The following is a 27,756-nucleotide window of genomic DNA, read 5'->3' as shown; positions in this document are numbered from 1 at the left end:
TCTCTCTCTCTCTCTCTCTCTCTCTCTCTCTCTCTCTCTCTCTCTCTCTCTTTTTCTTGAGATATGGTATCAAAAAGTAGCCCTGGCTGGCCTCTAATCTAACAGAGATCTGCCGCCTCTGTCTCTGCAGTGCTGGGATTAAAGGCTTGTGCCTCTGCACCAGGTTACTCCTGCTTTTGTGTTACTCCTGCCTTTGTGTTTCTGCCTTCAAGGCATTGAACTGCTGATATTTAACATTTGAGAGGCTGGAGTGACAGCCCAGCAGTTAAGAGCATTTGCTACTCTTCCAAAGGACCCAAGTTAGGTTCCCAGGACTCATGTCAGGTGGCTCATAACGTCGTCGGCTAACTCTAGCTCCAGGGGATATAAGATCCTCTTCTGGCCTCTGCACACACGTCCCAACACACACTCGTGTACACACACACACACACACACACACACACACACACACACACACACATTAGGACTGGGGAGATCACTCAGCAGTTTAGAGCCTGCCTGTAATCTTCTTTCATAGGACCCAAGTTTGGTCCTTAGCACCCATGTTGGGTGACTCAGAACTACCTATTACTCCAGTTCCAGGAATCTATTGACTTTGGCACCTTCATACACACACACCTCCTTCCCAACACATAATAAAAATAATAATTTCTTTTAAAGTCTCAAGCCATTTGAGATTCTCCTAAAGAATGTCTGACCTCTGAAATGTGGATACTGTGTTGACATTTGTCCTCAAGCTGGGTGTGGTGGAATCCCAGCCTGTAATCCTAGCTTTCAGGGCTCAGATTGAAGCAGGAAGGATGGTGAGGCACTGCCTCAGAAAACAAAGACGAGAATTTGCTTTTAGATCTGATGTGATTTAGAAACTGGCCTTACTTTCAGGTTTTAGGAATAACTGAACCCAGTGCTTATATTTGATCCTTTCATCCCTCCAATGTGACAAAACCAACACTGACTTACGGTGCAAGTTCAGGTGTAAGATTCATTTCAGTATTGTTTTCCTGACTGTCCTCACAACCAGGGGGAGTACCACAGCAGGAGCTGGTTTTCCCAGAGAGCTGAGGAAGTAAATCCTTTTTTATTTTAATTATATCTATAAAAGAAAAGCCATACTAAATTTTTTAATAGTTAACTTTACAAAAATTTAAGGATGGTGCAGCTTCCATTGGAGAGGCTCCACGAGCTTAAGAGACATTCCAGCTGCAGTGTATCTGCAGCACAACACACAATCCTAAAGGGTGTGCCTGATAAGACAGCAAACACACTTGAACATTCGAGTCTGTGAAAAGTCCATCCAATCCCTTCTCATTTCTTTTCCCAGTAACTGGGACGCACTTAATCACCAGACAAACCATACAGAAATGCTAGATCCCAATTCATGCTCTGTCCTTGAACATGGATTTTTACATTTTATTTGGGGGACACTAGGGACGTTTTCAGGATGACCTACAAGTAATTCTTAGAGCCTAAGAAGCACAAACTGCATGCTTTCCAATAGTTACCCCAGAGGTTTGTCTCAGCATCCTTAGACTAGGTCTAACTGGAGCCCAGCTGTCGGCCAGCCATGACGTCAGAGAGCCCCACTCCCAACCTTGCACAATGAGCTCCTGCCCATCTTCTTGCCAGGCTCAAGGCACTGCCAGGAGTCTGCTCATCCCACATGCACTGAACAGAAAACTGTGCCACAGCTGTGGCTTTGAGAACAGTATTGAAAAAGCAACATTAAAAAATATGAGTTTGTCTATGTTTGCTGTAAGAGTTACATACCACAGGCAGTTCTTGCTGGAAATTGTGCTAAATGCTGACTTTTGTTTCTCTGATGCAGAAGCATAAAACAACTTCAATTTACCTTCCCATTGTCCCCAACAACAGCTGACTGGGTATCTCCTGGTTACTGAATTTTTTTTTCTTAATAAAAGAAAAAAAATTAATAACCCAAAACTTCATAAACAACAGAGACTAAAGTACCATGAACACTTACTTCTCTTGAGACCAGAAATAATTATTTTTACAAAAGGATGAAAATATTTGTCTCCCCACCCCCTAGGTAAAGAGAGACAACAGACCTACCAACATGGTGACAAGGCTCAGAAATGCAGCCAAAGGTCTTTTTCATCTCACAAACAGACATATCTAATGGTATAACGGAGAGTTGGGCTTGGTGGCAATTGATTTACACTGTAGTTGGGTCTTTCCTAGTATTAAGTGAGGCACTTTAAAGTGAGTTCTTTCTTGTTTTATAAGTGGTTTCAAATGACTTGAAGAACACACCCAGAATACTGTCGACCAGAGCCAGAACACAGCTCCTTATGGTCTGCAGATAATTCAATATTTGACAATCTTTTTCAACATCCTCCAACTCCAAACAAAACTAAACCGTTACTTAGGGGTGGGGTGGGGAGAAGTAAGCAAATAAAACCTAATATCTACATAATTATCCACAAATCAAACAATATGAGGACAATTTCAAACAGCAGCACTTTGGCTAGGTCAAGTCAAAATAAGGGACTGTCCACCACTGGTTCACAGTTCAAGGTCAAGCTGGTTTCACTGTTTAGAACACTGGATGCTGCTTCATTGCTCAGTGTTAGGTTTAAGCTGGTCCTGTGCAGTTGCACCATTTGGGGCATCACAGATAATATATTGTGGCCAGCCTTCCACACAAGCACAGACACTGTGCTGTGTTTATTTTCTGAGCTTTTGACAGAGCAGGAAAACATCACACTGGACTTTGCCCCCATCTCCAGATAACTGAGGGTTCTTTACTTGAGAGAACTGTTCCTGCTTAGGCCTGATGGCTCTAACCCTTACCCTATTGCCAAATGTTTAAGCTCTGCCTACAGAGGCTGGCTCCTGGGCCAGCTGGCCTAATCACAGACAGTCCTTGGCCTGGTGATGCAGCAGAGGGAGGCATTGTTCAATAAGATGTTTCCTGAAACTCTCATCACAGGCATCCTTTCAGAAGAGGAAGTGAAGCAATCTAAGCCCAGAATTCCTAGGCTCTGACTTCAGGGTAATGGACAGTCACACAGCATGAAGCCACTGTACAGAGATGAGCTGGAAGGGAAAGAGTAGGAACTTTTGGAAGACCCAGATGTCAGTCTTCTCTCCCAGTGGCTACTGGTGCCTCCTTTTTCTGTGGTTACGAAAGCCAATGCATTTTCTTTAGGCTTAAACTGGGTTGAAGAGGTAACCTGCTAAACAGGCAGATGGTGATCAGATGATGTTTGACCTCACCAGGTTCATTCCAGTCTCTGTCCTGAGTACTCTTTTGTATCCCAGGATCCCATCTCTGCATTTGGACCCCATCCCACAGCTAAAGGAGGGTCTCACCTACATATGTCCAAGTTTTGATTCAGGAGCTTCGGAAAGATGGGACACACCAAGAATGACATTATAAAGACAGCAGCTACCTTCCTCATGGCCACCTGCTTCTGGTCCTCGATGTTCAGCTGAGTGAAGCAGTTGGCTACGACATTTCAAGACAGCTCCTCTCCTTTTCTTTCTATTCCCTCCTCCCTTGCCTCCATCTTGCTATAATATAAGTGATTTATTCTTCAAACCAACAGAACATGAAATTAAACACCAAGGGAGAAAAATGAGTCTGCATGTTGTGCATCACGGTAGCAAACGGGAAATGTAAGACTCAGTACAAACTGCCTTAAACAGGAAGGAACCTCGATGTGTTGTCTTCTCTTGACTGGTGAACCTAGAGGTAGGATGGCCCTGGTGTGGTACCATCAGTCAGTCAAGGATGTCCATGGTGACCCTGTGTTTTATTTACATGTTTGGTATAACAGTGCTGACATCTCCAAAGGCTCCTAAAGGCATCTTATAGCTGCCCAGCCCAGATGGGGTTGTGCCATCATGAACTCCCTGTATCAGAGAGCAACTTCTCTGTACATGGAACAGGTAATCAGAAATAAAATCCTGTCAGTGGAGTGAGGACAAATGTAGGAGTCAGAATGGACTCATCATGGTGACTACTTGAATGTCAGAGGTGTGGGAAGGAAGGGCTAGCATCCTGCCTACATTGGTAATAGGGAGGTTCTTCTTTGAGACAAGACTAGAGGTGGTTTGGCAAGGGTGGTGCCATAGCTAAGCAGGCTTACAGCTCTCTGTGCTTTGTGTGCAATGCCCAGGAATCTAACTGAGGCTTGTCAACAAAAACTTGTCCTGGACAGCAAGATGTTCACACTTGATGAGAAGGAGGTCCAGCAAAGGAAGTCATTCTTCTTTCTGTACTGAGGGCCACTAATATAAAGCAGGAGCCACCTCAACAACACATTCATGTTCTCAGAGAACTGCAGCTGTCTCCACCTCCCCTCCACCTTACAACTGATGCTGTTCAGGTGTGTGTGTGTATCCATACCACGTCTGATAGGATCATCCTTGATCCAGTCAATGTCTCTCAACTCTGAATTAAAATCAATCAGGGAGCTGCTTGCATAGATCAGGACTCATGTCCCTAACAATCACTTGCACATGAACATGTGTGTGTGTGTGTGTGTGTGTGTGTGTGTGTGAATAAGGGTGCACCTATATGTACATGGTACACATGTGCAGGTCAGAAAACAACCTTTGTATCAGTCCTGGTCTTCCACCTTGTTTGAGACAGAATCTCTTGGTTTTTGGGGTACCTACACCAAGCTACCTGGCCTGTGGGCTTTCAGGGAGTCTCTATCTCTCTCCCCCATCTCCCCATAGAAGTTCTGGGATTGCAATACCAGCCTTTGCCTGGGTTTTAGGGTTTCTCAAGTCATCATGTTTGTGTGGCAAACATTTTTTTACCCATCAAGCTGTCTTCCCAGCCCGAGTAACACTTTTAATTTAATTTTCCTACAGATAAGCACCACATACATTTCACTATCTTAACCAACTTAAAATGGTGTCAAATACAACAGACCTGTGCAATGACCCCCCCCCAGCATGCATCTCCAGAACTCTTTCTAGAGAAAAATCCATATTCTATGCTCAAGAAATAATTTCTATGCCCTTCTACCCCCAGCCCTGGCAACAACTATATTTGACTGTCTGTCACTTAAAAGTGACTACCCAAAATTCTTCAGTTAAGTGGACTCTTACAATTTTTGTCCTTCTGCTAATGGTTTATTTCACTTAACAGGATACCTTTGGTGTTGACATTACAGCACGAATCATAATTTTCTACTTATTTAAGGGTGAATAACATTCTACTGTAGGTACACACTACATTTTGTTTACCTCTTCATTCAACAGCAGATACAGGTTGCTTCCAAATTTTGTTTTTCTTTTGCTATTGTGACTAATGCTGCTATAGCTGTGGGTATACAGATATGGCCAGAGATATTTTTAAGATCTCCATGGGATTTTGGAGGGATCCACACTGTCTCACACCTCCTGAGGGATTACCAGCTGCTAATGGCTGCTGGTGGAACAGGAGTCATTTTCTTCAGTCAGGTAGCCACTGATAAGTTGTCCAGTGCTCCAATAAATAGCCTTCTACCTTGGACAAGCAGCTTGCCTTAGTTAGGGTTTTACTGCTGTGAACAGATACCATGACCAAGGCAATTCACATAAGGACAACATTTAATTGGGACTGGCTTACAGGTTCAGAGGTTCAGTCCATTATCATCAAGGCAGGAGCATGGCAGTGTCCAGGCAGGAATGGTTCAGGAGGAGCTGAAAGTTCTACATCTTGTTCCAAAGGCAAATAGAAGACTGGCTTCCAGTCAACTAGGATGATGGTCTTAAAGCACACCCACAGTTGCACACTTCCTCCAACAAGGTCACACCTACCCCACACCTCCTAATACTAACACTCCTTAGGCCAAGCATATTCAACCTACCGCACAGCTTTAATTAAATTCAGAGAGCCACAAATGAAGAAGACATGAACGTAAGAATGAGACTTCTCAGGGAGAAGGTTTCAGTTGGAGGGAGTGAGAGAGGGGAATAGAGGAGAAAACAACTAACATGTATTATACATGGGTATGAAACTGTCAAGCAATAAGAAAGACAAAGATTTTTAGGAGATTTCAACATGCAGCGATGGTGGGGCAACTGCCTCCTGTGGATTGTTCTGAGGGGTCCTGGGAAGAAACCACATTATTTTAGTTGGTTCAGGCCAGCTGTGCCTCTGCTAATTATAGCATTCATGCCAAGTTATCACTAGCTCACACATCTGCTTTCTTCAGTAGACTCCAAGACCCAGGAGAGCAGGTGGGTTTGTTTCTAGGGATCAAGATATCCCTAGATCTTGTTCCAAGCCTTACGCCCATCAGAAATTATCGAGCTGAATACAGAACTGCAGTAACCTATAATTTACCACCACCCCACTTTGCTAACAGCCATTCCCTTTGCTACTAGAATGTCATGACTCATGGTGCCCTGATCCAGGCTCTGGTCATGCAGCCTGATGCACTCTGGGCCTGAGCCAGTGTCGGGTTGCAAGACAAGGCAGAACTGAGTAAGAGAAAGCCAGTGGGCTCCAACAATGGAACAAGACCAGGGAGGAGAGGAGCTACCCTGGGCCCTCACTCCATCCTTTCCAAAGAATGGCTGCAACCCATTCTTTGCATCTAAATGAGAGGCCCAATCAATCTTCCCGCAAATATCTGCCTCTCCATCTCCAAAAGCCACTTAAAAAGGAAAGAGAAAAAAATGTAACTGTGTTTCACTGAAGTGGATTTGTGTGTTTTCTCTCTGTGTGTCTAGAGCTCTGCATTCCTGTGTTTTCTTTGGTTTTAATTTTAACCTGAGATCAATTTTTTTTCTTCCAAAATGGAAACCTATGGAAATTAAAAAGTAGCACCAGATAAAAGAAATGCCAAAACACCCAGGAGAGTCCTGTGGAGTTCCACACTGAGGTCTAGGAAGGGATCTGCAGAGAACATCTTTGTCATGTGGAGAAGTGGTGTGGCGAATTGAGAATGTTCTGCTCCCCTCCCCTCCTTCTCAGAAGCCAGCAGATGCAGTGTGTGCTGGGACAGAGAAGCGAGGACTGGGCCTTGGAAGGTAGAACAGCACCGTCTTAACTGCCTCTTTGGTGTTTCTAAGAATGGAACCCCTTTCACTCAAACAGTAAACTGCTTGGGGCCTGGATTGGGGAGGTATACCTGTGAAAACATGGCCGATGTCTTCGTTTATTCTTAGACGTTTTATTTACTATGGAATCTGCTGCATTATTTCATATAGTCTACAATAGTCTCAAACTTTCTATGTACTAAAAATAACCTTAAACTTTGATCCTTTTGCTTCAACCTTCCCAGGGCTGGGACTGCAGTTGTATGACATCATGTCCGGTTTCATTCTGTTCTGGTAACAGAACCACAGGCTTTGTGCACGTTAGGCAAGCATTTCTCCGACTGAGCCTCATCTCGGCCTTCTATGCTCTTAATACTATGCCTTACCTGCCTCTCGTGAGGCTTCCAGCTGCTCTCAGTTGGCACCCCCTTTTCAGTCTCCTATGATGACCTATCCTTCCACTGTTACATGCAAATTCAGTCCTGGCACCAGGGAGAGACTCAAGAAGGACTGGGCAGATGGCCTTTCCTGACAAGGCCTTTTGCTAATGTCTCTTGCAGTTTCACAGCTGAGATGAATACTGCTGTCAAAGGTCCATGTCTTTTTAAAGACGTGGTTCTTGTACAGAGTGGTATGAGAAATGGTGTCCCTGTGGCAAACCACAACCAGCTCTGTGCTCCGTAACTCCCTGGCTGGATGCTACCTTACACCCTGAATACTCACGGACTTCTTTACCATACTGTTTGTAATACGGTAGGAGGGTGGGTCAACTTCTAAATGAATATGCTTCTCTCTGTGACTCTACCAACAACTCTAACCCAGGAAAGTATAAGAAAAAAGGAAGCTATGATTCCAATCCATCTGAGTATCTGAGAACAACAGGAATCCCAGGATTTCACGTCAAGTCTGAGGACCTACATGGGACCCATGTGAATTCTCTCAAATCCTCGAGCTTGGATGCTAGCTCTGCCCTGTTTGCTGTGTCAGGAGTGACCCAATTGATAAGAAACTGCCCAAGTCCTGGCTGCCCTTAGCTTGTCTTCAGTTTCTGGATTCAGTCTAGCTCTATCTATGGTTTGAATGTGGAATGTCCCTCACAGGCTCATGAGTTTGAATACTTGGTCTCCTCATAGTAGAGTGTTCCACACAGAACTATTTTCTGAAGCTGTAGAACCTCTTAGAAGATGGGGTATGGCTGCCTGAAATGAGTTGCTAAGGGGACAGTCATGAAGGTCGTAGTCTGAGCCCGCTCCTTGACTAGCCTCTCTCTTGACTGCTGGTATGCTGGGATGAGGCGTTGGGTCCAATCCATACAGTTCTGCCTTCATGAATCCTGCCATGCCTTTTCTACCACGATGGAATGTTCTCTCCCAAGTCATGAGACAACAGAACTGTTTTCTCTTGTCAGTTGTTCCAGAAAGATACTCTGTCACAGTGACAACCAATGCATTTCACTTTATTGTCATTACACCAATATGTTTTGTTTTAAAGCCAAACCTCATGCACCCCAAGCTGCCCTGGAAGCCACTATGTACCGAAGGCTAACCTTAAGTTTTGTCTCCATCTCCCAAGTAGTATTGAGATCACAGGATCCTGCCAAGTCTGGCTTTACCTTAATATTTGCCTTCCTTTCCCTGTTTCCTTTCCCTTCCTCCCCACTCATTCTGAGACTTTCCATAATGGATGGATGGGTGGAAGGATGGAGGGAGGGATGGATGGATGGATGGATGGATGGATGGATAGATTTTGTAGTGCCAGGAACTGAACCAAGAGCCTTGAATATGAAAGACAAGGGCTCTGCTATTGAGACGCTTCTCCTGTGGGGAGAAACGAAAGTCCTGAATAAGGAGCCAATGAAGCACGGGGTGGATGTGTGTTTTGACATTGGTACAGACAAGTCAGGACCCCAATGCCTGAGACCCATGGTAACACCAAAACCTTCTGCAGATGTTGGTAATGGGTGTAAAACCAAGTAACCACACCCACCTCCGTGAAACTGTCCCCTACAGAGACCTCCCACTAAGACTGACTCCTCCTCCTCCTCCTCATGGGTTACCAGACAAATGTGCTGAGTAAAGCAGGTGCCCTCCATCACAGTGGGCAGAGCCCACCCACTCCCAGCTCTTCTGTAGAGGTGTCTTTCTTTTCTTCAGGGTCTGTCATTTCTATATCCCCACAGTGTCTCATTTAACAAATCCTGCAGGACACTGCAGTCTCCAGCCCTCTTTTTACTTTAAGGGTTTTGGATAGTCTTCGTGTGTTGCATAGACCTTGTGATCCTCCTGGCTCAGATTCCTGAGCAGCTGGAGTTATAGACATACTCCAACGAGCCACGCGTAAGTACACAGCTTAAGGAGCATGTACTCAGACCAAATGCTGTCCAGTCACAAAGCCTGCCCCCACCGCCTTACCAGGACCGTGTGCATCCCTGTGTAGAGCCTGCTGAGACACACCAGTGTAGAGAACACCACAGCCATTGTCAGACCTAAAATGAAAGGGTACTGCAGAGGAGAAAAATATGGACATTAGATTATGTGTGGATGAATGCTTCTCTCTCTCTCTCTCTCTCTCTCTCTCTCTCTCTCTCTCTCTCTCTCTCTCCCCTCCCTCACCCCATGTATGTGTGTGTGTATGTGTGTGTGTGTGTGTGTGTGTGTGTAATTTAATTTAGAGCTAAGTAGGCATTTTGCCACTAGTCCCCTTTTATTAGATTTTTTTTTTCACCATGAAGCAGACTCTAAGTTACTGGCAGTGGGCTTGAACTCATGATTTTCTTAGCTCATCCTCTTGAGTAGCCAAGGCTCCAGGCTCGCACCACCCAACTGGTCAGATTTATCTCATCTGATATCACAGTTGGGAATGGGACTCATTGTAAACAATTGCCCGTCTGAATCTTATATTCCCTAGACAGACCAGCAATCTAATCATCTGAAAACATTTTTAAAATGGAGGCAGGTGAGGAGGGAATGCCTAGAGATACAGTTCTGGGTCTGTAATCAGTGCTGTTTTATAAACAATGATGCCTTTAACCATGATAGCAAGTCATGGCCACATTAACACAGAATGCTCTCCTGTCAACCATCATGTTTTGCTCCTCACAACAGGAGCCAGAGGGATGTACACAAAGCCACACAGTCAGTGGCTCTGTCAGAACCAGAAGCCAATATTCCCAGCTAACACTGAGTCAGTAACACTTGGTTGAAACATTCTCTTTAAAAATATATATATTTTGGAGACAAGATCTTACTATGCAGCCCAGGCTTCCCTTAAATGTGTGACCACCCTATCTCAGTCTCCCAAGTGCTGGGCTATAGGTGTATATACCATAACCAGCAGTTTCTCTTTAAGGGTCTTCATCGGCCTAGCCTCAGATTTTCATCAGAAGGTATTTAAAGTGAATACGCTCCTGCAGCCAGATATTAGCTCCGATGCACAATAAATTTGCAAATCCACATTTAGAGCTGTTTGTAAGTAAATAAACCCAATAGCTGCATGGATTCATCACAACAAGCTAAATAGGAAAGAAATCATACTTCAGCTCAGGCCTTAGAGATACTGCCATACTGTACTAGCCATAAAGGGCATTGTGATTGGACAGCTTTAAAGGGGTGTTTGGATTTCTAGGTGAGACAGCGGCCCAGGAGCCATGTCAGAATGAAGGACTGATCGCACTTGTGGAAGGAGAGGGAGCAGGAATGTTTTAAAATGAGTGCTTCAGGTGTTACTGCTCTCTTCCTACAGCCAGCCTCTCCTCACAGGGCGTGAGACTGGCATTTGATTTGGGAACTAAGAATGTATTTTGGGTTTAACATAAAATGTCCCAGCAGGTGACTGTTTGGTCATCATAGTCTGGCACTATTTGCTGTAAACTTTGGTGATATAAACATTAGGAGGTGCCCCCCAGTGGACCAAGGTCCCTCAGGCAGGCCTTTAAAGATGAAGTTTGCCCTATGCCTCCTGTCCATCAGGATCTGAAAACCTCCTGTCATTGTGATGTTCTGTCCTGAGTGACTTTTTCCCTAAAGGACAGCACATTTACAGGTCTCTCTGGGTACTGAGAAAGCTCTGTGTACTCAGCTGGGCCTGGGCCCCCTGTGCCCTGCTGGGCAGTGGAGTATAGATGAAACCCAGCTCAAGAGTCAGCATGAACTCAAGACAGTCTTGAGGACCTCACATACTTTTGGGTCTTGGCATGGCATTTCAACAAGTTACAGCACAGTAGTTTCACCTAGTTGGATACATTCCTCATGAACATCCTTGACCCAGTGAGGAAACAGATCTATGTCTGTGTGACCAGGAAGACTATTCTAGAGACAGACCTGAGATGTGACCCAGTTCTGACGTCTTCCAAGCATGCTGGATGACTGAAGCATCTGTCTAACTTGGAATATGGAGTGGCTGGGGATATCTGGAATAAAGAGCATGGGGACCTACTGCTGACATTTAGGTACATAAGACCACCAGATTCGATGAAATCTGAAACTTCCAACAGCTACTGGGTAATGTTTATGAAATTAAATACCAAGTCAAGGTGGTGTGTCTCAAAGAGCAGGAAAAAAAATAAAAAACCTTCCTTGCAGCAATCATGTAATTTTGAAAAGATCTTACTATAATTATCATCTAAGCAGATATTAAATGAAATTCTTCCATTTTCAACATTTATTAATCTCCTGTCATTTATATCGTTCTAGAATAAAAGAGGCATCATTTCTAGTAGTTGGTCCCTAACCAGGGGCAGAGTCATCCTTGGAAGGTAATTGGGGGTACCCGACTCTCTTCTGCCCCAGGCTAGGAGAGTCTGGCAGAGGGATTTGGTGGGATCATCTTTGCCCTGGAGGATCATTTATAAGGATTGTAAACACTTTGTGTCTGCTGCAAGCCCAGAGAGCAGCGATTCCCGTCTGTCTAGGCAATAGCTCAGATAAACACTTCCTCAGGGAGAGGACAATGTCAGGCAGCCCACACTATGCTCTTCGTTCTGGGGCCCATCCTCACTCAAAGGCATATATACCCAATTTGGAGGCTAAGTTAGATGCTCACCTTATGAAGAAACTATTCAACATCCCTGTAGGTTTCAGAGTCCCTGCATTTTTACCTCATAAATAATGTCCCTCAAAGCAGTTTTAAGAGAAATTCTGAATTGTTCCTCTCTCTGCTTCCTCATTCTACAGTTAGAGGTGAGTGGTAGGGGATATGAATGCCTCCCCAACCTTACCTGGTACCGGTCCATGGTAGACATGACGAGGGTAAAGGAAATGGCGGTGGCCGCCATGGCGTGGGTGGATGGCATTCCATATTCTGCAATCACTCTCTTTTCAAGTTTCACAACGGGAGGAGAGGAAGGCCGGGGCCACTTCAGGATGTCCTTGGTCACCTGGCCAATGTACATCACCAACTGAAAAGCCAAAGGTCTGAGGTAAGTATAACCTTAAAATTATGATAACTACATCTCTAAATCTCTCTTCTCTGCAGTTCCCAGTCTGTCACCTGGTATTCCCTTTCTCTCTGCCCTGGCACGTACTGAGAATGTCTTGCAGGGCAGGCTCAGGTCTTGATACTGGTACAGCAAGCACTTTATCAACAGAGTCATCCCCTGAGCCTCTTCATCCTTAACGAACAGTTAAGTAGCTTTGTGTATGTGTCCGGCGCCACTCTCAGCCAAGTAGGGAGTCGTCAGAGACCATGCTTTAAACTACTATCTGAGGCCAGCTTGCAATCTGATCATAAGATTTTTCCCCCCGTGAGGACATTTCATGAGGAAATTTCCCTCAGCTTTTTAAAAAAAAATTTGAAAATTTTGGATTTATTTAATTTATGTATATAAGTGATTTGCTTGCATGTATATATGTGTACTACATTACAAAGTTCAGAAAAGGGTATCAGATTCCCTAGAACTAGAGTTACTGATGATTGTGGGCTGCCCTGTAGATGCTGTAAACCAAACCTGGGTCCTCCACAAGAGCAGCATGTACTCTTAACTGCTGAGCCATTTATCCACCCCCCCACACACACAATCTTTTCTTCTAGGTAGAAGCTAGAAACCAGGATTTGCTGTTCATAATCTTCAAAAATGAATGAATAGGACTGTCAGCCACAGACTCATTTGTTTTGTCAAAGAGCTTTATTTGGTCACCCCATGATCTATGAAACTGGGGACAAGAGCAGTATAGCTACCCAAGGACCTACCTTTGTAACTCAACTCATGGCAGACTGTACTATCAGAGGCCAACCACCTCTCTTCCCTTCCCTTCCCTTCCTTCCCTTCCCTTCCCTTCCCTTCCCTTCCCTTCCCTTCCCTTCCCTTCCTTTCCCTTCCTTCTCCTTGTCTCTCCTCACCTCACCTCTTCTTTCTTCTCTACTCTCCCTCTCCCCTCCTCTTTATTTCTACTTTCTTTCCTCCTTCTCTTTCTCCACTCTGTCTACCTGAGATGGTCTGCCTGTCTCCCTCCCTCCCTTGCAGGCCTCTGTCTAGTGCAGGAGCTCAGGACCCCTTTCTGGCAGGAGACTCTCCTGCACAGGTCAGTGTGTCAACGGCCTTAGTCACGAGCGCCTTCTCATCTTAACTATGGCGAGAGTATCCATGGTTGCCAGGGCTTTGCTTAGCTTCTGGTGGATGGAGTTGTCTGGCCTTGGAATGGAACTCTTATAAAGGACTATTTCAAAACTATTTGGACCAGCCAGTGGATTGCCAGGAATTTCCACACACTGATGCTTTCTTTCCACATTTCAAGTGGCAGGTTAATTTGGCTATGTATCCCCCCAGGGAGGCACAGTGCCTGGGTTAAAACCCTGCAGAGGCTATGGTGCACAGCAGGACAAATCCCCAGGCTGTAAAGCCTCAGTGACAGCCGCTGAATTCCATCGAAGCGATTTCCAATGGACTTTGAAACACAGCCTCTTTACCATCCCTGATTACCAGAATGAGTCTCCTGGAGACACTGTTTTTATGTATCCACCTCCCTCCTGGGAACCTGTAAAACCACATCCAGCTATTAACTGAGGACACTACCAACTACCAAGAATTTCTCAGAAGCTGCTTAAAACACTCCACCTCTGCCCCTTCCTCACCACCAAAGTAAACAAAATGTCACAGTCATAGATGACAAATTTTAGTTCAATCAAAATACTGAAAACTCACAGACCAGAAGCCTTAAAATCATAACATCAAGAGAGATTGGGTAAGAGTTGAACCAAATCTAATTTTCTTGATGTTTATAAGTCCCTTTGACTATATTTTTTTATTTTCCCTTCCTTGCTCAAAGGATGTTTAGAATTAGGACAATTGTTCAGGTCACTTAAAAACACTGCCACACCTACACATTGTTTCCAATTTAAAAAATCCAAACAAAAATGGATACATTAACATCTCTCTTTAAACAAGAGAAAACAGACCTGAAATCTTCAAAACACAGGTAAAGGATTGACTCACAGTATGGTTCTCTGTCTGTGCTACCACTGGTCAGGACAGCCAAGCTGTGATGTACCAACCTTGTATCAGCTCCTTGGCCTTGAACAGGGAAATGGGCTTCACAGAGTCTCATTAAACACAAGAAAACATTCAACAGGAAGTTATTCACAGAGCTCTGTGGGTGCAAAGTTTTAGTTTGGATCTTAATGGGAGTCACTGGGACCTTTAGGCAGACCTTAAGCTTGTTTTTCTTTTCTCTGCTTCTGGGACACCATGAGAGGAACAGCTTCCTCTACCAGCATAAGCTGCTTCACCCACCACGAGGTCTAAACAACAGGGCTTATAGATTTCAAACTTTCAAAACTGTGAGTCTATTTCTTTTGTTTAAGTTACGTATCTCAGGCATTTTGTTACAGTAACACAAAGCTGACTGGAACAGTACATGTAGGAAGGCACTTGGGACCAAAGATCCTGGAGCTGAGTATTAAGGGAAAATGGCTTAATTCAGAGGAATGAAGGGAAAGAGGAGTTCTGGCTGCAAGAACAGCATGAGCAGAGGCTTGGATAAATGACAGTGGGGAGTACCGTACAACTTACTAGGAGACTCCAACCTTTGGAGTTGAACAAATGAGGCACAGTAGCATACATCCACTTGAATGACTAAGACAAATGGAACCAACCACATCAGGCAGTGGCAAGGATAAAAAATTCTGAGCATATGAATGAGAGCATATGCCACACAAAGTTTTGCATATGAATGTTCATTGCAGGTTTTGTTTGTTTGTTTAATAGTCCCAAGCTGGAAACAGCTCAACTTCCATCAGAAGGTGAGTAAACTGTGTTGTCATCATTCAGCTGAAAACTACTATGAAACAACAAACTCCTGAGCTGTTGACATATAGTTAAATAGAGATGAAGCTCAGAATGATGCTGCAGAATGAAGCAACACACAAAGCAAACAGCATGGCTAAGTGCTTCTACTCATAAAATTCTTAAAAATGTAAACTGCCTCATAGTGAGAGAAAGTGAATATTTATTTGCTATGAAGTCACAAATGAATATGAGGAGGTTGGGACACACACACACACACACACACACACACACACACACACACACACTATTACAGGTCCCCACAGAATCCAGAAGAAGGTGTATGATTTCCTGGGGCTGGAGTTCCAGATGGTTCTTAGCTGCCCAGTACGGGTGTTTGGGAACTGAACTCAGATCCTTTCTAAGAACAGTACTCAGCATTTAGGCCCTGGACCATTCACCATCCCTGGATATTTTCATTAGCTATCCTGATTGTGGTGGTGACACCAGGACAGGCACACATGCCAGAGTTTGCCAAACTGGACATTTTCAATACGTATAAACATTATGAATACATTAAAGATGATTCTATTCTTTAAAGGGGTAATTGAGTATTGTGTGAACTCTTTCTTAATGAGGCAATTGGTTGTAACATCTGTCAACTATGTCTGAAAAAGTAGTTTCCAGCTTTCCTGGAATGTAAAGAACAGAAGTCTAGGTTAGGGCTGGCTGGTGATGAGATTCTACTTGGAGATCCTGCCAGAAGCACAGCTTGACCTAACCTCCATGTCTAACAGATCCCTCTGATAAGGAGACAGCTAGGGTAGGAATCTCAGGAATGGCTGGAAGGAGAGCAATTAGGAAAATAATGTAGAATCCAGGTGAGAGATACCGATGCAACACAGGCCAGCAGTGAAGGGAAATTTGAAAGATGTTTTGTGTTGCCTTTTCTTTTTAATGATGTAAAAATATGGAGTAGATTCATAACTATCAGGAGAATGACCACTAGCGAGAAATCGAACTAATAAGACAGAAGAAATTGATGGACTGTGACCCCAGAGTCTTCCAGGTATGTGAAAGTGCTTTTCATCATGAGGTGAATTAGCCACTAGTTCTCGCCAGCAGTAGATGCTCTGCAGGTTAATCATGACCATAGGTACCACTAGTATGGATGGGCAGGAGGCTGGGGATGCTAACTGCTTTCTAATAAACAGAACCATACTGCTTTGTGGAAACTGGTTTCAGGTGACCCTCGAGTTTCTGCCATGTTAAAAAGCCTCTTGCAGTACTCTGGTCTGAAGCCTCTGCTGAGCAAGCAAATACTAAATATATTTCAGAATACAATTTGAACAGGCACCAGCATTTCCAGGGCTGCTCCTACTGGTATGAACTGAAGGAAGGTTGTGTCCCAGCTTATTTGTACTTCACTGGGGTTTCTCACCATTTGGGGCAAATGCACCCTGTTAGATCTGTGGCTTCTGCACAACACTTCTGTGCCCTAGGAACTGCACTTGGCACATTAGGGATGTCCAAACAAAAGAGCAGGTTCAGAGGCTCGGCTACCCTATGAGGTATTCTCATGTAGACATGCCCAAGCAATGATGGAGTTTAAAGTGATTCAAGGCATACTGAGATTTTAAAAACACATGTATTGTAGGTTGTGTTACTGAGTAAATCTATGCCAAGAAAGTAGAAGTATTATGTAGTCAGAATATAAAAGGTGTTAGTGTGCTATTTAGACAGCTAGACATAGAAGACAAACACACTGAATGCTTTTATTCATACAAATGTCCAGACTAGGAAACTGCAAAGACAGAAAGTGGATTAGTGGTCGCCTAGGGCTTGGAGGTCAGATGACTGAAGTCAGAAGTCAGCTGGTCCATGCTCACTCTGAGGCTCTGGGTCAAAGGAGTTTCTTTGCCTCTCCCAGTTTCTGGTGTGTGTGAACACTCCTTGATGAGTGGCCAGTTTGTTACAGTCCCTATCTCCAGGGTAATATTGCTTCCTCCTCTCCTGTGTGATTCATCCTGCCTTTCCTTTCTGCCCTTCTGAGGACAACAGTTGTACTGGCCCAACTGAAGGTCTAAGGTGAACATTCCAAGATCCAGTGCAGGGGTTCCAGCTCCTTGGAAGAGAGTTTGTCTTCTTCCCTGGGTTTGGTTCCCAGCACTTAATAAAAGAAATAGAGGCTGTAGGTTTGACAGAATTGAGAAAAAAGGATGGGTCTGAGCTGTCAAATGTTCAACATCTTATGTCACTGATTATACATTAACTTAGAAGCAAGACACAGCGATGTACATATTGGAGTGGCTAAACTCCAGAAACCTGACAATACCACATGCTGGTGAGCATGCAGAGTAAAAGAAACAGCCATTCATCACTAGTGGGAAAGCAAAATTGTAAGATCACTTTGAAAGATAATTTAAAACAATTTTTTTTAAACATACTCGTTTTGTTTTGTTTTGTTTTTTCGAGACAGAGTTTCTCTGTTTAGCCCTGGCTGTCCTGGAACTCACTCTGTAGACCAGGCTGGCTTCGAACTCAGAAATCCACCTGCCTCTGCCTCCCAAGTGCTGGGATTAAAGGCGTGCGCCACCACTGCCTGGCAGTTAACATACTCTTATCATAGTCTGAGAGTCATACTAGGCATTTATCTAAGTGAGTTAGAAAATTTTATATATACATTATACATATACACATATACATTATATTCATAATTCATATGCTCTACACAGGAGTATCTGTAGAAGCTCTATTCATAATGGCCAAAACTTGGGAACAAACAAAATGTTCTTTAATAGAATATATCTCTGTGTGTGTGTGTGCATATATATATATATATATATATATATATATATATATATATATATATATATGGTATACACACATACATATATTGTGTACATTCCAAGAATGAACTATTATTCAAAATAGAGACAAATGAGTTATCCAGTCACGAAAGGAAGGCATGGAAGAACTTTAGATACATATTACTAAGTAAAATAAGCCAATCTTAAAGGGCTACACAATGTGGTTCTAACTATATTACATTCAGGAAAAAGCGAAACTTTGAGGACGGTAGAGACATCAGTGGTTACTGAAGGTAGAAAGATGGAAACATGAGCGGGCAGACAGAGCACAGGGTTTTTTTTATGGCAGTGAGACCATTCTGTTTGATACTCTGATGATAACTATATGTCACTGTCTACTGGGTACAACCCAAGGGATATGAACCACAGAGAGTGAAGCTTAGCGTCAGCTGTTAGCTTCAGGTGACCAGGATGTGCCAATATGCTTATATGAAAGGTATAATTCTAGTGTGGGATGCTGTCAATAGGACCAGAGAACATATGACAACTCTGTAATTTTTGCCCAGTTTTATTGTCAACCTCAAACTGATCTTAAAAAAAAAAAAGACTATTTAAAGTCAGAAGACAACCACTTCTTCATTGATGTCTCAGTTAAAGAGTCTAATGATTAACTCAACAGGGCTTGCCATGAATAAAGGACTTCAATCTATTGTTGTAGGCTCTCCTTCCTAAAGGGACCTAATTAACTGCCACCATCCATCCTGTTCCTTTGGGATAAGGCCCTAAAGGCCTGGCCATAAAAGCAAAAATCCAGGAGGAGGTGACACAGGAAGCATTTCAGATCACTAATGGTTTCAGCAAACTAGCTGGGTTTCATTGCATGGTGCTTTGAGGTGGCCAGGGGTTTTGTAGGGTTCGGGTTGATGGCAGATATTAACTCTTCTTCTTTTTCTATTTCTCTTTTCTCGCTTGCTTGCGATGTCTTTCTGTGTATGTAGTGTATGTGTTTGTGTGCACGTGGGAGGGAGGAACATGTGTGCACACGTGAAGGTCAGAGGTCACTATCCAATATTTTCCTCAGTTGATTTCATTTTATTTTTAGACACAGAATATTTTGACACTCACTAAATCTAGAGCTCACCATTTTCCTCTACACTGGTGGGTCATCTAGCCCTAAAGATCTTCCTGTCTCTTTCCAGCCCCCAGTACCAGGGTTGGAAGCATGCACCACACCCAGATTTTATGAGCTCAGGTCACTGTGTGTGTGCATCGAGCATTTTATTACTGTGATCAGGTGTGCCCTGCTTTAAGTTACTCCGTTTTGTGGGAAAGACTGGCTTCTCAGTCTGTACATTGTCCTGAGAGACTCCACTGGGCGACACCCAGTGTCTCCTCTACCATGGGAGTGTCACATCCAAGAGATTCACGGTTAGGGAACAGTGACAGGTGTCCTCATATCAAGACTTTGTCATATCATTCATCAGCTGTTGGAGACTCGAGTACAGGGAGAGTTAACCTAGAAAGATAGCTTTCCTATCAATTTATACCCATTCTGTTTCTTGGTAGAGGGGTGTGCGTGTGCGTGTGTGTGTGTGTGCGCGCGCGTGCGTGCGCATATATACAAGTGCACATGTGTATGTATGCACATGTATGCATGTGCCTAGAGAGGCCAGATCTCACTGTTGAGTGTTTTTCTCTATTGTTTTTCGTCTTGGTTTTTGATTAGTCTTTCAGTGAACCTAGAGTTCATCAATTTGGCTAGACTTGCTGGCTAGCAATCCTCCAGGGATTGCCCTAGCTCCACATCCCCAGTGCTAGGATTACAGGCATGTGCTACTATGCCCAGCTGCTTATATAGGTGCTAAGCATCTGAACTCAGGTCCTTAGCCTTGCACAGTAAGCACTTCTGCTCAGCGAATCACCTCACTGGCTCCTCTATCACACTTCTTTTTGGGGGTGGGGACAGTGTGAGACAGGGTCTCTACATAGCCCTGGCTGTCCAGGAACTCACTATGTATATACCAGGTTGACCTGAAACTCACAGAGATCTGCCTGCCTCTGCCTCTTGAGTTCTAGGATTAAAGGTATGATGCACCACCATGCCAGACTGCATTCCACTGCTGTTGCTGCTGCTACCACCACCACCACTACCAAGTCGTCATCATGCTTTATATGCACAGGCACAAATAATAATGTAGGAAGAAAGAAACCAGAGATCAGAATGGGCATCTTCTATGTGTCCTTGAATTCCCTTATTCCAAAATTGACAATATTGTTATTGACAATGCCACAATAATGTCACTGGAAGCAAGCTATTGGGATTATTAAATTCATTTCCTCAGTCCCATTTAACCCCTCTCCTAGATCCCTGTTCCACAGAGCACTAAGGCGGTGAGCACTGAGACCACACAGAACCCACCAGCTGAAGAATCCATCTCCTCAGGACCACAGTGTGGGAGCATCTCTATGCTCTGCTTCAGTCATGGAGCCTCCAAGTCCAGAACTTCCCAGGCTTCCTTAGCTGGTGGTCCTGTCGACTTGGGTTCAGTTTTCATTTTGTTTGTATCCTCCCTGGAATACACACTGTTCTGTAGGCTCTTGTTTTGTTTCGGAGAATGAATTAAAAGAAGTTCTTTGGAGCATGCTAGAGGCCTACCGTCCACTCAGAAAAGTCTTCAAATGGTGAATGTCCATTCAGACTTCTGGATTTAATTTTATTAATAACAATAATTAAAAAGAAAAAACAGAGCCAGCCCTTTAACTATGGGTGTGACAGGGTCTGTATGAGTGTGGGTTTGTGTGTGTGAGTCAATGGAAGAAACATGTCATTTCAAACTAAAAAAAATGAAAAAAAAAAACTATTCTCAAGCTGGAAGCACCTAAGCAAGGAAATGGAACAAACACCTTGTACCAAAGAAGAAAACAGAAAGCCACAGTTACAGAACCAAGTTCTACAAAAATGTATAAGGCCAAAGCACAAATGGTAGGTGAGAATAAAAAAAGAACCAATGTAGTTATGATGCTTATTCTTCCCAATGCTCCATTTGATCAGTACAGATCTGCTGCTGAAACTCTGAAGAGAAACACTAAAGGCACAACAATCAATAATGCATAGACGGGGTGTGTCCCTCAGGAAAGTCACTTCACAGCCCTCGACCGACAACACTCACTCTCAGGTATGGATTTTTCCCCCAGAGGGCTTTTTCATAGATATTGTAATGTTCATATCACTTCTGTTTTATAGATGTAGAGTCTGACATGTAGACATGTCAGGCCAACAGGAGAGTTGTGTAGAGGAGCTTAACTTTACCTTTCAAACATTGTTGGCTTTTAACAATAAACCACCATCTAGCACCTGACAAACTACTACACCTGTAAGTCAGATGGGAGCAGATATGGTACCTGAGAACAGAGACTGGTCCTTCAACAGTCCAAGTTCTAGCCTAATGCATTCGAGCCATCTAGAGCTCAGTGGAGGTCATTAGGGGCTGAAGGATGAAGATGTCTCTTCAGGTAGAAAAAACTACCAAATACTGCCACCAAATACTACCTGCTACCATTGTCGCACCAAGGAATGGTTCCAACCCTTTACTCCCTCTTGGGTAGACAGCACTGAGGGTCTTCAGTCCTAGGAGTCATCCAATAGATAGAAAAGTAAAATCATACAGAAGCTCACCTCTTTCAAATAAGCAAATACCCAAGCAGCAACAAAACTCGGAGGACTGTAAATATGCATGATAGAAGAGTGACTAAACAAATTATGCAACATTTAAACAAAATTACAGCTAAATAAGAAAACCAAGATGCTGTGAGAATATATTTAGCCTCTATTTGCATGTTTTTAAATGGATTTACATATAAATGTGTGTAGGCACATGGGAAAATGAATGATAAATCTGATGAGATTTACATGGGAGTCCTGGGGTGGCAAAAAGACACGCTGCACGTGGTGCCTCTTGTGGGTTATTAGAGATTTTCACACACATAATGACTACCTGCCTTCCCCATCGAGTAGCCAAGTTTATCCTTGGCCATGGTAGAGCGAGAACAGCATAATGAGTAGCTATCATGTATTTTCCAGCCTGGCTGGGCAAAGTTTTAAGTGGCTTGGATTCTTTTGCCATGGCCTCCTACCAATCTGGCTGAAGAGGTTTTTCTCATGAGCTCTAAGTTCACTGTTCCCAAGTGTTTGTCAGAGTACAGTTGTTCACAAAACTCCCTCCCGGATTCTTCCCCTCATGTAACACATGTCAATATTCCTTTAACATTATTCTTTAAATTGGTGGAACGTTTAATGAAACACTCATGAAACCATTGTCGTATATATGTGCATGGAGTGTGTGTGTAATGCATATGCGTATGTATATGTGATGTATATGTGTTTGCTCACACATGTACATGTAGAAGCTGTGGAGGCCAGAGATCAATGTCCTGTGTCTTCTTGTATCTCAGTGTTTTCAGACACAGTATCTCACTAAACCTGAAGCATGAGGACAGCAAGCTCCCGGGATCTACCTGTCTCTCACCTCCATGTTGAGGTCATCGATACATTACCCCCATGCTTGGCTTTTATATGGATGCTGGGAATCCAAGCTCAGCTCCTCATACTTGTGGAGCAAGCACTTTACCTATTTAGCTATCTCCCCTGTCCCATGTTAATTATATTTATGAAATATGATTAATCTACAATGTGCATATTTAAATTAATAAAACAAAATAAAATAATCTTGCAGACTAAGCAGTTAGAAATCACAATTGTATTATTACAATTATACAGTTACCTATAATTATAGGTAACTCATCTTTAAGTTACTGTGTGTAATGTATGGCTATTTTATCTTTCAATCCCTACAACAAGCCCAGAATATGAATGGATTAATGAAGGTAAGTCAAATTTTGTTTTCTGAAATCTGATGCGCAGTAACTTAAAGAGTCTTTTTTTTTTTTTTTTTTTTTGCTATTAAAACTCATGCAATTAGATGGGCAGCTGAGGTAGAAGGGCTACATCTGAGGCTAGCCTTACACATAATAAGATGATGTTTTCAAACACTGAAAATGCATACTACTTGCTATCTAAAGTTCAGAAGCCAAATGGATTCCAGTGGTACCTAGAGAAGCTTCTGTTTCATTGTAAAGACTGAGAAAATACTTGTCTCTAAGATGGCCACAAAAATAAAATTTCCCCCTTTCCCCTATCTCCTCCCAACAGAAGCACCAACACCTGAAATCCTTAACAAAATAAGAAAATAATTCAAGATTAAATTATTTGAGCTTTTGTAGAATGTCTCAACTTTGCTGGGGACAGGGGCAAGAATGAATTGGGGAAAGCATGAATATCATTAAATGGGCTGCCTGACTGGTGTATCTTGGGACAGATCTAGCCTTCAAGGTTGTCTAGTCTTGAATTAACTCAAGACAAGAGGAGATGCTGTCCTATGTCCCTTTCTAGTCCTTCAGTGTCTTTTTGTGAGGAGCCCCCCCCAAGATGGAGGAGGGAGGTCCACTCAGTCTTACTGACCCCATCAACTAAGAGCCTGACTTTAGGCTAAAGTCACAGAACTCCGTTTATAAAAAGGTGGATTGTTTTTGTTTGTTCATTTGTTATTATTGTTGTTTGTTTTGTTTTTCTTTAAAGACCTCTTCATGTTCTGAGCTGTGGAAGTTGAGGCCACCTGAGAATGTCTGTCAGAGACCCATGTTCTTAACGGAAGAAAAAAGATTTGAGGGATGGCCACTCCAAAGAAAAAAGAAAGACTTATTTCTAAACTATTAGACCCTGAGGAATACAGCAAAGCCACCCATCCTGGTTCTGACTGGCATCCACAGAGTTTCAGGGACTTGCTTTTCTTATGAGCAGCTAGCTGCACTGCTCTGAAAGAAGTCTTGACTGATGGTGCCAGCTCATGCAACTCCTGCTAAAACTAACAGGATTAAACCCACTTCCAACAGGGAAACACCCTTGAAGAAGCCTGTGTGCTCAAAGGCTTGGTAGAGTAAAGTCCAGAATCTCAAGATTTCCATTTTAACAATGAACCAAATGTCAAGACAATAGGTAACCAGCCCTCTGGCTCTTAGCTCTCCACATTCTCTGTCCAGAAAGTGGATGTTACCAGCCACATCTCCTCATGTTAAAATAGCCATACATATGTAGGGGAAGTGTCAGCCTATGATGAGGTGTCCAGTCATCGGCAGCCCATGGACAAACTGAATTAGCAGCTAGAGACGGAGCGGAAATGGAGAGCGAAGGGAACATATGAAGATTAAAAACTCAATATGAAGCCTAACAAGGTTATGAGATCTATAATTGCAGGAAGTAGGGAAGAAAATTCACTTAAGATGACGCAGTTTGGGGGAGGCACCCTGGATGTGAGTCTGCTCGGGCAATCTAGGGGCACAGCCAAATGGACTCCTCTAGTGATTTATCTAAGTCTATTTCCATTCTCTGCCTGATGTCATGGACTGTTACCAACACTGGGAAAAGCCAGTTTCAAACTCATTTCTAACCACTGGACTGTCACAATCATGAGTGACTGTCAACTACTTGAAGCAAAAGTGCCCTAAAATCTAGATACTGCGTTTGTGATTTTCTAAGTCAGGGTCTCACTATGTAATTCTGGCTAACTTGGAACTCACTATGGAGTCTTAGCTGGCCTCAAATTTCCTGAGATCCTGTAGCCTCTGCCTCCTGAGTGCTAGAATTATAGGTGTAAATGTGATTTTCTTTGTCACCCTCAAATCAACAGCATGTCTATCAAACTCCATCTGTTTGTCACTGCCTTCCTCCCTGGCTTCTACTTCACGTCTCTCCCTTCAAAGGTAAAAAGAGACCTTCAAGTGAAAGTTAGAATCCACAGTTCTCATAGGTCCCCAAGTTATTCCTCCATCACTACACAACTGAGAACACAAATGTACACCTCATTGATTAAAACTGGTTCCTGGGCTGAGACTCAGCCTCTCTCCTGGGGTCTCCCTCAACTTTGTAACTCATTTCCATGACCTCTGAGGTTCAAGTGGAGGCTCTCATGTCTCAGGGATGAGCATCCTTCAGGCACATTAACTGAATGACTAGTGCCCTTGACCCTGTGGCTTAATGCTGTCCGCTTGGCAACAGGTTTTTTGCCCACCAGGGGATTCAGAGATACTTCCAGTGAAGCCAAAAGGAAGAACATAACTGCACACCGTCTCCAGCCCAGAGAACTGGCATTCAATTCTTTAGACCTTCAGTCGAATTTCCTCAGCTCTCCTAAGTTCTAATAAGGGGTATCAGAATTCTCTGATGGGGCAAAGACATAAAGTTACAGAGCTCAATCCCAAAGTAACTCATCACCTTCTGAATGAAGACAGTCTAAAAATGAAGATGATTGTGAATGTGAAAAAGCTTTAGCAACATATAAGCATTCCCTAGCCTACAGCATCCCTGAAAACTGAGATTTCCCTTTTGGCTGCCAGGATGTTTGCTGGGAAAGCCTGTCATTCCCTCTCTCTTCCTGCTTCCTCCCTCTCTTTGGCTGCATGTCTTTCTGATAAGGGTTCTCAGGGTAGAGAAGAAAGCCCTTTTCCCACAGGGCGAGATGACTTCCCTCCTGGAGAGCCAGTCTTTAAGCAGGAAGGGACTAGCCATCTGGGAGACCTCCAGCTTGACGCCTGCTCACTGCAGGGAGCAAAGAAGGAGTCCAGGGCAGCAAGGCAAAGCCAGAGGGAGAGCTAGAACGCATTGCCTGCTCGCCTACTTGACCAGTGAGTAATTAACTCTAGTTATTGAGAGGCTATTAGGGGGTCTGTTGGTCACACCATTCACATCTCCCAAACAGGGCTATAGTCAGGCCAGTAACCTCCCCATGACCCTTTTTAATGAGAAAGGTTTGACTTGAGACTGCAAGAATCTGCCTTTGGGGCACACAGACATATTCTTATCCTTCTGCCATTTCCACATCCCACTATAAGGGTGAGAGGTTCAGGTAATGGTAACAGGAAGGAAAATGAACAGAACCATTGCTGGATGCCTTGCCTTATCAGATTTGAATTACGGCACACGTTTTATTTTAAAGGCTGGTAACATCAACTGAAAGATGCCCTGACCCTTCCTGAAATCGCGCTCTCTGACTAAGGTTGGCCTGTCAGGCTGTTTAAGACTTGGGAAGATTGGCTTCCCAATAAACAAGAACAGGAATCAGTGCAAAAGAATATCCACAAATTTCAAAGGTTTGAGAACAGCTTAAATAGTTCTAGTGTGACAAACTGTAAGTCAAGCCAGTACCAAAGAATATGTCTCAGGAAGAACCCCCCATCTTAGCACGGCATATACCTCACTCCTACCCCCCATCTTAGTCCAGACCGCACCTCACTCCTACCCCAGATTTCTTTTGGTTTTCCTCATAGAACTTAACCCTTAGACAGCATACTAAGAGTTTTCTCTAGTATTTTTCTTGCAGATTTGGAGACTGATCCTGGGGCCTCTCAGGAGCTAGGTGGGGGCTCTCCTACTGAGCTACAAAGCCATTCCTCTCTATATCTTTCTTTGCCTGTTTGGGTCAGGGATTCATGTGCCTCAAACTGGTCTCAAATTCTCTACGAAGCCATCAATGTCCTTGAGCTTCTGACCTTCCTATCTCTACCTTGAAGTACTGGAATTAGAGCCATGTGTACCACCATGTCTGTAATATGTTTCTTTTATTATCCTATCACTCACCCAGAGTGGATGCCCTGCCTTGGATTGTTTGGTTTTTAGTTTGTTTGTTCATTTTTGTTCTCTTGGTTGTTTGTTTTTGTTCAAAGTCTCAAATAGTATCTGGCTCTACTTAGGCACTCAGATACTATTATTTGATGAACTGAATGAAATAATGCCACTTCTAGGGATTCAGTGACTTTTCCATGCACAGATATTAATGTTAATAGCATCGTGGTCTGGAGAAGAGAGTATCTCTTTAGCCTTTCACTTCACAGATTTGTGAAGCTAGGTACCCACCGAGGGAAATGACAAGCAAGGTCTCAGGTCTGCTGCAAGTAACTCACCTCTACTTGGTACAAGGGGACAAGAGAAATCCTGTTCCTGTTCGGGAAGCACACCAGGAACATAGGAACCTTGCAAGCTTCCCGAAGGAAGCAGCATCCTCCTCTACCCAGGAATACCATCCTTCAGCGTTCTCCAGGCAGTGAGCTCTTTCTTGTGCTGGGACTCTTTCCCCTCTAGATAGACACATTGCCGGTTGCTTCTCATCTGTCAAGGCTTAAGTTTCAAAAGCTTGCATAAAATGTCCAATTTTCTAAAGTGGGAGAGGGGCTGTGACCATGTACTGAGCATGGCTCCAAGGAGCTTGCATTGCTTGCACTGTCTGTGTTGCCTACATGTGGCCCCATGAGAGTATGACGGAATCTATTTTTTCTGTTCCTAATTCCCATCACCTTGTATAATGATCAGTACAGGGTGGGTCCTTGAGCAATGTTTAGTAGATGAGTAAATTTAACAGACTGTAGCTTGTCAGCAGTTTGGCAGAGAGTGGATGCTTTTCAGAACACAATGACACCTCGGGTTTAAAGATCTTACAGCACTTCAGAAATATTTAGAACTACTCTAGGCTGATTATTTGTATTCAAATGCTGGGGACAATAGATGTTTCAGATTTGAGATGTTTTGAAATTTTGTAGTATCACAGACAGACAGGCAGATAGACACTGAGAGAGAGAGAGAGAGAGAGAGAGAGAGAGAGAGAGAGAGAGAGAGAG

At 43.5% G+C, this 27,756-nt stretch overlaps 1 protein-coding gene across 1 annotated transcript in view; it reads right to left on the bottom strand.

Moving 5' to 3' along the window:
* Sgpp2 (sphingosine-1-phosphate phosphatase 2) overlaps positions 1-27,756 on the bottom strand; it is a 108,940-nt gene that overhangs the window by 15,259 nt on the left and 65,925 nt on the right. The window contains exons 3-4 of the mRNA XM_028760739.1: positions 12,221-12,400; positions 9,417-9,506 (exon numbers count right to left, since the gene is read on the bottom strand). Coding sequence (XP_028616572.1) covers positions 9,417-9,506; positions 12,221-12,400 — 270 coding nt within the window. The remainder of the gene's footprint in view (positions 1-9,416; positions 9,507-12,220; positions 12,401-27,756) is intronic.

Source organism: Grammomys surdaster, unplaced genomic scaffold (genome assembly GCF_004785775.1).
Source record: "Grammomys surdaster isolate TR1022 unplaced genomic scaffold, NIH_TR_1.0 126546, whole genome shotgun sequence".
In the NCBI taxonomy this organism is placed as follows: Eukaryota; Metazoa; Chordata; class Mammalia; order Rodentia; family Muridae; genus Grammomys; species Grammomys surdaster.
The sequence above is the reverse complement of the archived record's forward strand: the minus strand, read 5'-3'. Positions and strand labels throughout refer to the sequence as shown.